The sequence below is a fragment of the Terrapene carolina genome, unplaced genomic scaffold (genome assembly GCF_002925995.2).
Source record: "Terrapene carolina triunguis isolate 2854851 unplaced genomic scaffold, T_m_triunguis-2.0 Scaffold33392, whole genome shotgun sequence".
In the NCBI taxonomy this organism is placed as follows: domain Eukaryota; kingdom Metazoa; phylum Chordata; order Testudines; family Emydidae; genus Terrapene; species Terrapene triunguis.
In genome coordinates, this window is record NW_020697743.1 from 3,330,065 (window position 1) to 3,346,423 (window position 16,359).

At 39.3% G+C, this 16,359-nt stretch overlaps 1 protein-coding gene across 1 annotated transcript in view; it reads left to right on the forward strand.

The window, feature by feature from the left end:
- Window positions 1-16,359, forward strand: part of LOC113409453 (diacylglycerol kinase theta-like) — a 92,867-nt gene that overhangs the window by 12,020 nt on the left and 64,488 nt on the right. Inside the window, exons 3-5 of the mRNA XM_026663376.1 lie at window positions 8,765-8,864; window positions 12,875-12,960; window positions 15,056-15,181. Coding sequence (XP_026519161.1) covers window positions 8,765-8,864; window positions 12,875-12,960; window positions 15,056-15,181 — 312 coding nt within the window. The remainder of the gene's footprint in view (window positions 1-8,764; window positions 8,865-12,874; window positions 12,961-15,055; window positions 15,182-16,359) is intronic.

The window sequence follows — 16,359 nt, forward strand, 5'->3', positions numbered from 1 at the left end:
ATTCGAATTAACAAAATCGATTTAGGCTCTACTCCGTTCGTCGAGGTGGAGTACAGAAATCGATTTAAAGGGCCCTTTAATTCGAATTAACTGGCTCTGTAGTGTGGACGGGTGAAGGGTTAATTCGGATTAAGGCAGCTAAATCCGAATTAAAGTCCTAGTGTAGACCAGGCCTAAGGTGCCACAAGTATTCCTAGAAGTAGAATAGATACTCCCTGGGAGGTTGTCATTTCATTTTCTATTTTTATTTTTGGTTTTTCTTCCCTTAATAGGATCCATAAAAGCATGGATTTCTGTAGTGGTAATAAAGGCAAGGTGTCCTTTTATTCTCAGTTATCAGGTTTGCTTTTGATGTTGCGAAAAGGAACAGTCTCCAGCAGGGCTTGATGATAGCAGAAAACTCTATTGAATGAGTCATTCTTTCAAGTAGAAGCATGACTCATACAAAAAAGTTTTCTGCTATAGAAGTACCATAGGGTCTGGGGACCTGTGTATTCAGACTGCATGAAATTGACCATAAGCTTTCCAATTGCAAGGCTGCCCTTGAGAACTACCACCAACAGTGGGTCTAATCTGCTGTTTGTATGACACATTTCAGACAAATTGGGTCAACTGTAGGAATACATTTGCTTCTGATATAGTGAAGTAATGTACAGATTTATACTGTTTCCCTTGCATCAGCCACAATAGAAATTTTGGGTATTGGCTATATTAGCTAATTTTAACTGTATTCATCTGTTTCCTGTCCTGAGATATGTTCCCACCCCTTTGTAATGTTAATTCTTGTTTGATTACAAAATTTATATGAGAAAGACTTGGGACTTTTTACCAGAAATTGCTTTTAACTTGCATTCTTCTTGTCCCAAGAAAAGTGGTGAAATTAACATAGTTACTCAGCATGGAGACTATTTGTGTTCTTTAGACCAATTTATAAAAATAAATAGATAGCAGTTACAGAAGGTGCATGTACTCCTAACCAAAAAGAAAGCAGGAAGGCAAGCTAAAACCCAGTATAGTTAAAATACAAGATTAGAGATTATTCAAACTAAGCCTACTTTTCAAAAAATAAAAATCCAGACCAAGTGAAGTCAATAGAAAACAACAGTGGTGGTTGGTAAGATGGAAACTAGGAAAGCAAAGAAAATTTGGAGAGAAAACTAACAAATACACGCACACAAAAAAATCAAAACTCAGGGAATTCTTGAGGTATATTAGAAGCAGGAAGGCGTCCCCTGGACAACCACTGCGTCAAGGGAGCAACCAAGGCAGATGTGAATGTTGTAGAGAAACTAAATCATTTCTGTGAAAGAGTCTCCCACACATAGGATGTGGACTTGACATCTAGTCCAGACTTTTACTCTTTCCAGATGAGGCACTAACAGAGACTGAAATGTCAAAATAAGAAATACTGGAATAAAATGATAAATTGAATAGCAAAGAGACAAGGTGGGTGAGGTAATATCTTTTATTGGACCAACTTTTGTGGGTAAAAGAGAGAAGCTTTCATGCTACACAGAGCTCTTCAGGTAGTCACAAGGACTAGACTGCATTCATCCAAGAGTTCTGAAGAAACTGGGGGCGAGAGTGTTATGATTTTCAAAGCAGTCCTGGGGATTTAGACATGTCTCCCATTCCTGTGGCTAGTCTGTTTAAAAATATAAGATATCATGTATTAAAACCAGCTTCTAGACTGGAGGATAGCAAACTTACCTACTTTTTTAAAAGGGCAGTTGGGGGTTATTCTGGGAATGAGAGCAGTGAGTGTTACTTCAGTATCAGGTATATTGGTTGAAGTATTAATTAAAGACCATTCTAAAACACCTAGTTGAGCATGATGTGATCGAGATCTTGTTAAGGTATTTTGTACCCTAACAGTAAACTAGAATTTTATTGAGCATCTCAACAAAATAGTGGATAAAGGAGAAGCAGTTGATGTGACTTATTTGGCTGTTCAAAATACCTTCAGCTCTTTCACAAGGGGCAATTAAGGTAAGTAATCCTGGGGTGAAAAATAAAAGGCTATAACTAGGACCGTACCAAATTCACGGTCCATTTTGGTCAATTTCACGGTCATAGGATTTTTAAAATAGTAAATTTCATGATTTCAGCTATTTAATCTGAAATGGCACAGTGTTGTAACTGTAGGAGTCCTGACCCATCTCCGAAGGCAGCTGCGCAGAAGTAAGGATGGCCTGGTATGGTATTGCCACCTTTACTTCTGCGCTGCTGCTGGCGGGGCGCTGCCTTCAGAGCTGGGCGCCTGGCCAGCAGTTGCCACTCTCCGGACACCCAGCTCTGAAGGCAGTGGAGAAGTAAGGGTGGCAATACCGCAACCCCCCTACAATAATCTTGCAGCCCCTCCCCCCAAGCCTCTTTTGGGTCAGGACCCCCAGTTTGAGAAATAAATCTGTATAGTATAAGGTAAAAGCACACACAAGACCAGATTTCATGGGGGAGACCAGATTTCCCGGTCCGTGACGCATTTTTCACAGACGTGAATTTGGTAGGGCCCTAGCTATAACAAATTAGAAATCGTCTGAAAGAGGAAATGGCCTAGTGGGGGAAGAAGTTGGAAAAAGGAGACTTCTGCCGGTTGTTGGGTGTTTGGGGTTTTGTTTTTGTTATGAGATCAAGCCCTTTAAAAGTCCGGAAAATTCTGAAGATTAAGATTATTTCAAGTAATGTTAATTCGTCCACTTTGCATAGATGTAATATTTCCTAGTCCTTTTCCTCTGTTAAAGACATGTTGTATTGATAACGATCTTAAAGGCCTAAAGAGTTAAAGGTATTCATGAACTCTTTCACTGTCCAACATTAAACAGCAATAGGTGGGTTCTGGGTTATTGTTAAACAGAGCCCTTGGTTTTACTCAGTTACTTAGCAAACAACCAAAAGTATTCATTCATATTGAAAGTTTATTGATTAAACACAAGAAAGAACATGAAATTAAAACAAGCATTTATATTGAAACTGTGGTTGAGTGATGATGTAAAACAGACTTAGTTAGACCTTACCAAAGTCTCTCTCCTTTTGGTGTCAAACTATCAGTCTCTTATTTTCAGAACAGCCTTTCTTTGATGAAAGGGCATCTACTTATCCTGTTCTTAGCAAGCAGGCAGACTAAAGGTGGAGGGGAATCAGGGTAGAAAAGATGGGTGAAATATGGCTTTGGTTGATATTTTTGGAACACTGGATCGCTGGTTAATTACGAGTGGATGCTTTGGCTGGGTAGTCGACCAAGACACCTGCTGCTTTGACCCTGGTTAGTTATGATCCGGTTATGTCATCTGGTTGGATCCTTTCTCCTTAGACAAGGCAGGATTGGATGACTGCAGTATAGTTGACTTCAGGATTCAATGAAAAGCCGGGAGTGAGATAGGCTAGGAAGAAAGAGAGAAACTGTGGGCAGAAGATAACACAAGAGAAGGGAATACAATACAGGATCTTACATGTCTTTGTGGTGCTGGTAGTTAGCTCTCCTCGCTGGCAGGCTGAGAACTGGCTGTCTTGATGATGTGATGACTTTCAGCACTCACAGGAGAAAACCAAGTTCCTTAAATAAGAGCGAGGCCAGCCGGCCTTCCCTATTATTCCCCATTATTGTGGAATAAATATATATAGGAAGGCAGAATTCACTTTCTTCATGTGGCAGCTAATGGAAGTCTGTTTCGAAAGCAGATAGTGGTTTGGAGTACGGCAACCATGTTAAGTCGGTTGTTCGAATCTTAGCTGAGAATTTCCAGACTTTTGCGCATACTTTGTTTTTTCATTATTTAATAGTGTATCTAGCAGCTTCCGATGGCACCAAACAGGCCCCATTGTGTCAAGTGCTTTGCAAACAACTGGCAAGACAGTGTTTGATTTTTCCTGTCCCCAGTTTCACAACACTGTAATGCCCTGCCCTGAAGAGCTTACAATCTAATGTAATGTTAATTTTTGGAAAGCTAACATTCCAATAACACATTGTTCTCCCAGGGAGAATGCTTTCAAAGCCTTAAGGCTTTTGACTGGGTATATACTTTTGAGAGTGTTTTGTAGGCTAGACGCAATTATGCGTGGCATTGTTGGGAGCTTCTCTGTAGAGCAAAGGTTAAGAGAATTGGAAAATCCCTAGCAGAATTAGAAAAGGCAAGTACAGCTGCTGTAGATAGCTGAAAACAGAATGGTCATCCCCGTACCACAAATACCGGTTCATGTTTCTGTCTACACAATACTCTTGATTTTACTTTATGAACAGTAGTTTGCATCTCAGCCACCCGATAGGAAGAATTTTTAACATAATTTAGAAGTGCCGTGGTCGGTAAATCATATAAATGTAGAAGAAAATAAGGTTAATCATAGTAAAGGATGGTGTTTATAGTGGTAGCAACAAAAGGCCTTTGAAGATTATTGAAAGCAGAGCCATTTGATGATGGTAAAAGCAGTTTGTTTATAGTGTACGCTACATTTCTATACGGTATAGTAAGTAATCCAGCAAGACAATATCCAGTTACATGGCAAGACAGTATCCAAAGGACAGTACTCAGATGTCTTCATGAGTTATGGCTGGAAACAAAATGCTGAAATGAAGAATTAGGGAATACTCTGTTCATAAGTAAACTGGGTATTCAAGGGCATTTCAAGGTATAAATTGAAATAAGCATTAACACTGACCTTTGTGTCAATAGAGGTTTGGTCAGGACTGTATTGGCACTTAGACGTTTTTAATGGCATTTCATGGATAAAATTTCTATATCGTTCTGTACAAATTGATTTTAGTGTCATCGGACTGGAAAAGCAGCTCAGTAATTGATGAGAACCAAGAAATTGCAACTCTCTTTGTGACCATGTAAGCCATCTCCCGTGCTTTTAATGCACAATATTAATACAGCTACTGAATCTCATTTCAAAATGAGTACTATTTCAGGACTTGGACTACAAGCTCATCACCAGACCTTCCCTGGTAAGGAATTGTCCTGAAGACAGGACAAGAAGTGATGGGCTTAATCTGCAGCAAAGGGAGATTTACACTAGCTATTACACTTCCCACTCTAAGGATAGTTAAGCTCTGGAACAGGATTCCAAGGGAGGTTGTGGAATCACATCATTGGAGGTTTTTAAGAACAGGCTGAACAAACATTCATCAGGGATGGTCTAGGTTTACTTGGTCCTTCCTCAGCACAGGGGGCTGGACATCTAGACCTCCTGAGGTCCCTTCCAGCCCTACATTTCTATGATTCTCTGTTGCTGCAGAACGTTTAGCTTCCGTCAAATGGACATTTTCTGACAGAAAAGTGTTCCGTCCGAACATTTTTGACCAGCACTAATGTGAATACAGTCTTGTGGTTGAGATGTTACACACACATATTAGGAAATTTGAAATTACAGTGTATACATGTATACTTATAGGAATCATCATAACTTGACCAAAGTGCCATTTTATGTCATAATAGAAAATTTAAAAACTAGTGCCTATGCGCAGGGCTGTGAGTTATGGTTGCTGTGGGAATTATATTGACATTTATGCATCTATGGTCATAACTTTAGTGTGAGGAAAACATGATTTTAATATACCTGGGAATATGTTTTAAGTACAGTGTTTCAGTTGTATTCTTGCCTTTAGGGAGGGAATCCTTTCATCATCATCATCATCATCATCTTCTTTCCCCCTTTTGTCCACCTGAATTAATTCAGATTAGGAGATCAACAATTCATGTTAGGAATCTGCTCCGGCAATTAAAAAAAAAAAGTATTTTACTTTGTTTTTGATTTCCCCATTCCTTGTTTCATTTATGTGTCAGTTTCTGTCCCATCATTCTGCACCCATCCAATCACCTGGGATCTCTTTCCCCATCCTGCGACTGACAAACCTTTGTTTCACTTACTTTGTCATGAACATTTCTGGAATAGAATTGCTTAGCATAATCATGACTGTGTTCTGGTATATTAGAGCTTCCCAGTGCAAACCCTTTAGAAACTGACTGGAATGATGTGATTCTGATCAATTTCAGATTGTTGCTAGCAAATACAGGAAAATCCTAATACTCAAGGAACAGTCAGATCTTGCTTAATAATTCTGTGGGGTGGTCTGCTGGAGTGAGCATGGAAATGTGGTATTTGTGTGAGCTCATCATCTAAAAGCTGCTGTTAACACATTTTTACTGGAAATGATTTTTATTGTGCAATGTCGTAGTGAAATGTTGTTCCAAATATACTTCAGATAGTTTTTTATCAGAATGTGACAAGGCTAATTGTCATGGAGCCATAGATGATGATAAATGATGTGATGTCGTAGCTTGTCATGAAGGGTACGTGGATTACTCAATTCAAGAGGCACACTGTGTGTAATATAAGATTGTAAATTTGAAATTTTACAACGTAATTAACCTAAATTATACCTGAACTTTGTGACACCAATCATTTGAATTCTAAAGTCTAAAAGAGACATTTGCACTTCTGGCTTATTGTATGAGCGTACTAATGAGACGGGAATATGCTACTTCAAATACTAGTGTCTCCAGAGTGTGGATTAAATACATAAATAAGAATCCTTTTAAATTTTCCATTTCGTGTTTTCACTTTTCATTCATAAATAGTGGTGTCCCTCAGGGGTCTGTACTGGAACAAGTACCGTTCAACGTACTCAGAAATGATCTGGAAAAAGGGGTAAAGTTGGCAAAATTTGCAGATGATACAAAACTACTCAAGATAGTTAAGTCCCAGGCAGACTGCAAAGAGCTACAAAGGGATCTCTCAAAACTGGGTGACTGGGCAACAAAATGGCAGATGAAATTCAGTGTTGATAAATGCAAAGTAATGCACATTGGAAAACATAATCCCAACTATACATATAAAATGATGGGGTCTAAATTAGCTGTTACCACTCAAGAAAGAGATCTTGGAGTCATTGTGGATAGTTCTCTGAAAACATCCACTCAATGTGCAGCAGCAGTCTAAAAAGCGAACAGAATGTTGGGAATCCTTAGGAAATGGATAGATAATAAGACAGAAAATATCATATTGCCTCTATACAAATCCATGGCATGCTCACATCTTGAATACTGTGTGCAGATGTGTTCACCCCATCTCAAAAAAGATGTATTGGAATTGGAAAAGGTACAGAAAAGGGCAATGATTAGAGGTATGGAATAGCTTCTGTGTGAGGAGAGAGTAATAAGACTGGGACTTTTCAGCTTGGAGAAGAGACGACTAAGGAGGGATATGGTAGAGGTCTATAAAATCATGATTGGTGTGGAGAAAGTAAACAAGGAAGTGTTATTTTCTACTTCTCATAACACAAGAATTAGGGGTCACCAAATGAAATTAATAGGTGGCAGGTTTAAAACGAACAAAAGGAAGTATTTCTTCACACAGCGCACAATCAACCTGTGGAACTCCTTGCCACAGGATGTTGGGAAGACCAAGACTATAACAGGGTTCAAAAAAGAATTAGATAAATTCATGGAGGATAGGTCCATCAATGGCTATTAGCCAGGATGGGCAGGGATTGTGTCCCTACCATCTGTTTGCCAGAAGCTTGGAATGGGAGACAGGGGATGGATCACTTGATGATTACTTGTTCATTCCTTCTGGGGCACCTGGCATTGGCCACTGTTGGAAGACAGGATACTGGGCTACATGGACCTTTGGTCTGACCCAGTATGGCCGTTCTTATGTTCTTATTCCTGTCTGTAGTTGTTTGTTTGGTATCACCTGAAGAAAAGACTCAGTCCCAAGGTTCAGCTGTAGTTATTGTTACTAGATCCAGACTGTGTCATGAATAGGAAGATGCAGTGTTAAAAGACTGTTTAACACTGTTGAGGCTTTTTTCCTACTGTATTGGAAGATGAAATTCCACCCGTGCTTTTTTCCATTGGCCCTGCACTTCCGATCTAGCAGCAATCATCGATATGTGAGAGAAATAATTAGATTTTTGTTGCATTACTTTATAAGAAGAGTATAGCGACACTAAAAATGTTATGTTAAACCTGTTAGTGTTGTCCATAGCAACAGAATCTTGAGATACCACTGTCCATTGGGAAGTTGAGCAATTTTTGAGCCAAGCCACAGATTTGGCTTCCAGTGTCGCAATAATACTAATACATCCATCCTTGTGATTCAGCACAGTAATTTACACAATCTGGTCGTCTTCCACCTCGCTGTAATAAGGGATCTTCAAGCTGTGACTGCGGCAGTTTGGCATGGGTGTCTTGCTGTTCAGGCATTGCAACGTTAAGTTGTTCTTTTGGGTAATGGTCAGTTTGCGCCTTGGGAGGGCCATGTGGAGAGAGCACCCTTGGTCAGTTAGTTAGCAATGGAACTGAGATGAGCGAAAAGACATGGAGCATAGTGGGATGGAGGAAAATCTTTTCATTTTTAAAAAGATTATTCGCTGGATATATATGCATCTTTTGGCATTTTTCTTGTATGTTGTTTGTGTTTGTCTTGTCTGTTCAAATCCTCTTAAGGGCAAGGACCATGTCTCTGCGTGGGACCCTGATAATAATTGGAGCCTTTGGGTGCTATTTCAATAATAAAACCTCATTAGTGCCACTTTCTTCTTGTTTCACTTTTTAAATTTGGAGATGCCTGGGTGTTTGTAATAAAACGAGCGTATTTGTTTTCAATTTGTGTTCCTCCCCGTTTCTGTGGGTGCACATAGTATAAAGTCATGTATTGCAGGATCTAGTATACAAAGGAAGTTTCAATGACTTAGAATTCTTCTTAATAGTTATTGATATGACAGTGATTGTTAAAGATGTACCCTGTATATTTTCATTGACAGATTCCAGTTGCACATTGTTTTGGACCTCCGGGACATTACAAAAGAAAGTTTTGCACCGTGTGCAGAAAGCAGTTCGAGTCCCTTGCATTTCGATGTGAAGGTAATTTAAAACGTGTATATGCACAGTCATGTTGTGTCACATAAAAATAGATATATGTGTATTTCTAAAGATATATAACGTATGCTAATAATAACCCCGAGATAAATTCCTTTCTTTTTGCATTTATGAGATAAGCTCGACTTAGTTTGTACTCTGGGCTGCTTCACTTGCGTTCTGTCCAATAATCTTTGTGTCTGAACTAACATTGCAAACTACCGAGTACCTTCAAACAGTTACTGTAAAAACAAGGAACAAAAATACATGCAAACATACGTCTCTTCACCAAATGTGGATTCCATCCCCTGATTTTACTCTGGTCCTTGAATTTTTGTTGACGCTGCTGCGGGTCAGTGACAGGCCCAAAAGCAAGCCTCCTCCCCTCGGAGAAATGTGATTCTGAGCTTTCTGTTAGTGTGTAGCACGAACACCTACCCCTGAAGGCTTATGAGATACTGGGACTTAAATAAATACCAACACTTTTGACAGAAAAGCTATTTTAGACTGCTTTTAACATATTCTCACTTTTCAATCACTGTCTGTTGATCAGGGCACCTGAAGGGACATGAAAATAGTATCACTAAAAATAATTCTACTCTAAAAATGTTCCGAAGTAGCTTTCTGTAAAAAGTGCCATAAACCAAATACATGTTGGTCTGAAGGCTTCGTTGGCACTTGTTTGGGGCAACCTGCCTAACTCACACATGGCCGTGCCGTTCATGAATGACATGGCCATTTCAAAAATGAAAGTCACTGGGAGTCGGAAAGGCACTGCTGAAAACTTTATCCCTGCTCTAGTGTTCCCCTGTATGCATGGCAGGAGAGCAGAAACTGAAGAGACAATAGGTTGGAGCGTACATGGAGGGAAGAGGGAATAGGGATGAACCTAGAGTCATGTTGGATAGTCTTGGGCCCATTCTGAAGACCCTTGTAAGCAGCATCAGAAAAAAGCTTTATAAAGTTAGTTTTAAAGATTTTTTTTAATTGGGTGATAAAACTTGTGTTCTCTTTTGATGGTCTTCATATTGACTAGTTCAAAGAAATGGTATTGTTGACAGAGAGGCACTTATAGCTTGAGATGAGTTTTGATTTGATGACTTGCCTTTGTATTTGACAGACCAATTCCTCTACCTTTCTGCAGATACTGGCCTTCAGTTGTAAACTAAACAATCAAAATATGCATTATGAAAGAGCCCTAAACGCTGCTCAGTTCTGACCCTAAGCTCCTGGGCTGAAGTTGAGACATTAACAGTTCTCCCCAGTCATTTCTAAATCTTGCTTTTTAAAGACTGTTTCTCTTATGAAAGTGGCTGTCTCTAAACTGTCCCCTTCCTACTCAACAAATCCGTTCTTTTCAGGATTTGGAGGCATACCTGCCAACTGCAATGCAGTTTCCAGCTTTTACTCCTATTAATAATACAGAGCCAACATAGCTTTGCTGCGTGAGCTGCAGGTTGTACTTTACCGAGTGTACCAACAACAGAATTGTTGCTATGTTCCAATCAGCTACGCCTGTGTAACCTCACTGAAATCATGATTTGGTTTGCAGAAACTTTATTACTGGTAGTGATGTGTGGATGGAAAGAACTCAGCTTGTCTCTAAGCCCAGGTTGAATTTACAAAACTGTCAACATTTTCCTTATCAAATGTGTATTTTTTTTAAAAAAATTGTTGACAAATAACAACCCTGGAACTGCACAATATCTTTTTTTACCAAGTAATTTTTGTGGCAGATTTGTAGTCAAGTTAGGAAGTACTTAATCTATTTAGGGATCTCATACTTACTACCTTGTTATAGCAGTTTTCAGAAGGATTCTTTTCAGAAAAGAAAAAAAATGTTGCTTCTCCTGTAGATTTAAACATAAGACAGTCTTTGCTTATTATGTGCAATGGGGAATTACATCCACAGCCGTGTGTAGGACTACAATTAGCTAGAATGTACTTATTGACTTTATTTCTTACTGCTTATAGAGCACTTTTAAAATTAAGTTTACAGAATGGGTAACTTGATGATTCTTGTAGAAAGCATGACTGTCATTGTTAATGGCTGTCAGCGTGGCTGACCTCCGGTGTCAGACCTGGAATTCTTCTCAGAGTTGTGTGAGGTGGTTGGAACAATGGATTCCTTGAATGCTACAGAAAGAGGTGGTTTGCAGGCTTGGTGGAATCCTGAGATTCATGTTTTTGATTTATTTGAAGAGACAAATGTTGCTGTCTGCCCAGAATGCTCACTTTTAAAGAACAGTTCTGTTTACAACGTAGCTAATTTTCTTTTCTTTTTCTTCTTCTTCCAGATAGGTTCATGGCCATTTGTCCCTGTGTAATTTTACGTTTGGGGTGTGTCTTCCAGCATTTTTATCCGTTTTGTTACATTAACATGTGTGTTTAAGGAGGTCATTACAGAACTTTGTCATTCCAGTTCATTCAAGTTCTGTTGCATTTTGTTGAAGCTGTTGACTTGGAATTCCACTTTGCTGATGGGCCAGTGGCCTCTCCTTTATAGCTGAAGCTTCAGGTCAGCCTTTAGGAAATCAAAATACTACTTTTGGTCCAAAAGGAAAACTTATCCAAATCTTCATAGGCCACAGTAAGGCATCTTCTGGTGGAAATCTAACAGCTGGACATATCTGACTTCTAAAACATCTGGCATAAGGGGAGGCGGTAAACCCCCTCCCACACTCCGGTTTTCTGTCTCTTGACATTAAGATGGAGATTAGGATATAGAGTGCAAAGAGATTTGGACCAGATCTCCTATATGGGATGGATATGCCCCTTTTCTTCTAGAATATATTCAAGTTGAAATAAGGAATCCAAGTTGGCATCTGACAGCAAAATGGGTCATTTCAGATGTTAGTCCCTGGGTAAAATTCTGCTGCCTGGCTGTTAAAGTCCACTTATGAATCTGGGTTGTCTAATGTAATCCCTCTTTGTGTATTGCACACACGGTATTTGTGTATATTCAGTGGAAAGGTGATCTAGGTTTCCTGGGTAACCTAACAAGCTAGACAGAGGCACATGGAAAAATATTTCCTTTTGGTGCTACAAGAACTCTTTGACGCTCCTAATGAACTCTTCAGGTCCTTTAGACTTGTCATTAAAGGTGCTGGAGTAATGGTCCTGATGATGGAACGCTGGTTCCCAACGAACAGGTACAACATACTGTAGAGGCAGCGGCAGTGCAAACTCCTCCACACTCCATTACCGGTGTGTGTGTGTTTACTGTCTGCTCCTAGGCCAGCTAAAGATGTGGCAAGGAGGAAGCCTGTCCCTTATTTAGGCATCAGGTTACAAGCGTGCAGTACAACACTATTAACAGTTCAGTGTCCCAGTACGCTACACTCACCCTGCTTTGGAGGGACACTTTGTCAGACTCCATGTCTGTTCATTCCCTGGGACCTCTACTGAGACCCCGAGTCAGGCAGAGTGGAGGATTTGGAAGATGTGATTTTTGGAATGTCTACAGCTGACTGCCTCCTGTCCCCCTGCGATGTCAGAGTATTTGGGGATACGACTTGGTGGTTGGCTACCGCTCTTCTGTGTTTAGGACTTCATTATTTTTCAGCTATAGAAAATAGAGAAAGTTGCCCTTTCTATTAATGGGGGTCTCCTGAACTCTACTTTCTCATTTTGTTAAAGCAAAATTTCCAGTTTAAGGTGAGAGAGGTGATTATATTAGGGAAGAGGACTGGTTTCTTTGAATCAGACTATAGACATCCTTATAGTAAACTAGTCAATTGTTGTTCTTATCTTACTTTATTGGAAGAAATAATTAAATCACTTAAGCGCAAAATTAGCTTTGCCTTCCTACATACTTGCTTTTTTAGTTAAATAATAGTTGCATCAATTAAATGCAAAGTAAATTGAATAACACACACCATAATACAGATAAACGTCTTGCATTTTGCCTGTCTTTGCTGAACAGTAAAAGGCATGAGAAATGCTACGTGGGGAGATAGGAAAATAAAACAAACCTGGGTGCTAAAGACATTTCCTGTTTAATTTTTTACTTTCAGTGTGTGAACTACATGTGCATACAGATTGTCTCCCGTTTGCTTGCAGCGATTGTCGTCAGTGCCATCAAGATGGGCATCAGGATCATGTGAGTGTTAACTTGTGTGGCTAGAACAGAGTATGAAGTACAATCAGTTACTTTCAATGTAAAACAAACCTGAATCCTTCTCCCTCCCCCAATAACATCCTCCTCCAGTTTCTGTTGTGTGGCTTAATGTGTGAGTGACATTGTTTTGGTAGATATGTTCCTTACGTATAAGGAACAGAAAAATACATCCTGTATATTATTGGATTTTGTTGTGAACTGATGCTACTTTTTGTTTTCTAACGTGTTACTGAATTTGTCCAGTGGAGAGCAGGTTGTTGCTGCTGAATTTTAGACATGCTTGGTGGAGCTCAAGTTGAGCATACCCAGGGATGTTCAGAAAATCTCGGGCTTTATTTAAAAAACAAAAGACCAATCTGGTGATGGGGAAATGGAAATTCCCTCTTCTCTCCGAGGTTGCTTCTGCCTCGTATTTTTTTTTTGCTTCTCATGATGTGAACCATTTTTAGAGAAACTGTCATGCTAACAGTACAAGCCTGTTGGCAGGACGAATATAATTACCATCAAAATACAATGTGCCCTTCATACTGATGGATCATTTCTAAACTGTAGTGTCCTCTTTGTGAAGGGGCAACTGATTGTATAGCTGTTGCACTTCTCCCTGTTGTACTTCAGTTAATTTAGATTTCGTGGCCAAAACTTTAAAAGATGGCTGCTGAAAATTAGGGTAATTAAGTGGATATTGAGGCCTGATTTTCAGAAGTGCTGAGCAGCCGGCAGCTTCCATGGGAGTAACAGTTACTGCTGAATGCTGAGCACTTCTGAAAATCAGGCCTAAATGGGGTGTTAGTAGTCCCGTAGCTTTTAGCACCACTTTTAAAAATGTTCGGCCTTCTCTGTCTCGTACTGAAGACTGACTAGGCATTTTGAAAGGGTCTGTTATTGTAGTAGCTATAGGTGCCAAAGATCAAATGCAAAGTCATTTGCTGTGTAGAGCTTTAGTGTAAGAATAATACATTGTGGACTGTTTATAGAACATGAAATAAAAATTAATATTTCTGTCTGCAGTGTTGTAGCCATGTCGGCCTCAGGATATTAGAGACAAGGTGGGGGAGGTGATATCTTTATTGGACCAACATCTGTTGGTGAGAGAGAAGAGCTTTCGAGGTTACACAGAGCTCTTCTTCAGGTCTGGGAAATGTACTCAGAGTGTCACAGCTAAGTACAAGGTGGAACAGATGGTTTAGCATAAGTGGTTAACACATATTTCAAGGGACCATTCCAAGTGAAGTGGCCTATTAGCACCCCTGCAGTTAGGGGAAGAAGGAAGATGGGGGTGTGTGTGTGTGTTAGTGGATACAGATAGTTGTAATAAGTCATAACTCCACTGTCTCTTTTCAAGCCATGATATTGAGTGTCTAGCAAAGTTATGAATTTAAGCTCCCAGGCTCATCTTTTGAAAGGACTGTGCAGGTTTCCTCTGAGGATGAGGACTGATAGGGCAGACATAGAGTGATAGTTTGTGAAAAGTGTTCACCCACAGCTGATGTGAGGTTTTTGGCTTTTATCGTTTTCCTGTGGTTTTTCTGCATTTTGAGCTTTTGAGCAATGTGACACACCCCAAGGACACAGAGAGTTATTATAGAAGCCACACATTTCTGAGATCTCTAAACCCATTCCTCAGGCTGGCTGCTGCTTATGTCTCAGACAAAATGTTTAACGTTTGCTCCTCAATTTTTTAAACTGTAAAGTGCTAATTCTAATCTCTCTGAATATTTGGAGAACTAAGATTTGTAATGGGCTGTGAGGATGGAAAGTGCTATGTAAGTGCCAAATATTTTTCCTTAAGTTGATGCATTTATTACAGAACTAAACATTACAATGCTCAGGAAAATGGGACAGTGAGACTTCTTTATCCTAGATTTTCTGTGGGATTTTAATGGCCTGCTGCAAACTTGCTTACTCCATATTTCAATAGGAAAATAATTAAATATTTTATATATTAATTACATTAAATATGCACAACATTCTGTGATGTTTTTCCTAAAGCCTTTAGGGTTAATTGTAAATTAATAATGTAGGGACACGGTTGTATTTGCCATTCGGTATAATACAATCGATTGATCCATTTTCTCAGGACACATACCATCATCACTGGAGGGAGGGAAATCTCTCGTCCAGTGCTCGCTGTGAGGTCTGCAAGAAAACCTGTGGCTCTTCGGAGGTGCTGTCTGGCATGAGGTGTGAGTGGTGTGGCATTCTGGTATGTAAACGGTATTGGGCATGTCTGTGGAAATAAAAGCCTGGTTAATTTGATGTATTTAAAACTGGCCATGAATTTGTTGGACGACACTCGATAAATCAGAGCGAAAGTAAGTTTGGGGTTTGTTTCCTTTTGTTTCCAAAGTGGAGGAATTTTAAAATAAGCGGATAAAATTAAGAAATTCTTAATGCTGTGTCTTAACAGGATTCTTTGGGGTACAAACACTGCATAGTTAACTGATGCTTCTTCATTCAGTACATGGCTGCTATTCCATTTCTTGTCTTGTGGTTCTCACCCATTCAGTATATTACCAGTTAGTCCTTGTATTATTGATGTGAATTGTAAAAAGAAACAAAGATTTATGCTGATTACATAGAATCCCTCCTTCTAACCTGCTCGTGTTCCCTTTCAGCATGGAATGTTGTTGAACCCCGGAGATTGTTCCCAACATTTCTTAACGTGTATTTGATTTTGTGGTCATCCCTTTGTACTGCTAATGTTTGATTCCCATACAACAAAAGTATCCTCTCATCCAGAAGAGAACCAAAACTGGTTACAGACTTAAAACTGATATACAACCTACTGTGTAGAATAGGGGTCACTGCATCCATCATTAGTCACCTAGAGGGTGAAATGCAGAAACAGGGCCTAGAAATAACACGCAAATCGTTAGGGGATAGGAAGTGAAAAACATATTTAATAATTAAAAACAAAAGTATTTTTGAATTGCCACACTAAGTTACAATCGCAAGCTTACCTGTATCTTAAGGATTAACAATTATTCAGTGTTTCAGGTATATTTTATGTGAATTATTTAGATATTCAAAAATACTTTTAAAAAACAAATAACTGAAATAACACAGATCACCATTTTTTCTTTAATTTTTTTTAAAAAATTTTGCGAACTTCTTTTATTGGCTCTGTTCATCAGTTTGTCATATGTATTTACCATTAGCTGATTCCAAGGATAATAGATGGTCTAGAATAAATGTAAGGCAGAAATTTACTCAAGGGTCTGGGCTGATGACATAAGCTTCAGAAAGGACAATTCCTGAATTTGTCAATGGAAGAAAAACCCCAGGAGGAAATCGCAGCCCCGACTTCCTACAGGGTAACCTATTAATTATAACACGAGCGTCCATGTTTTGATCATCTTCCCACTTGTGAATACCACTAGA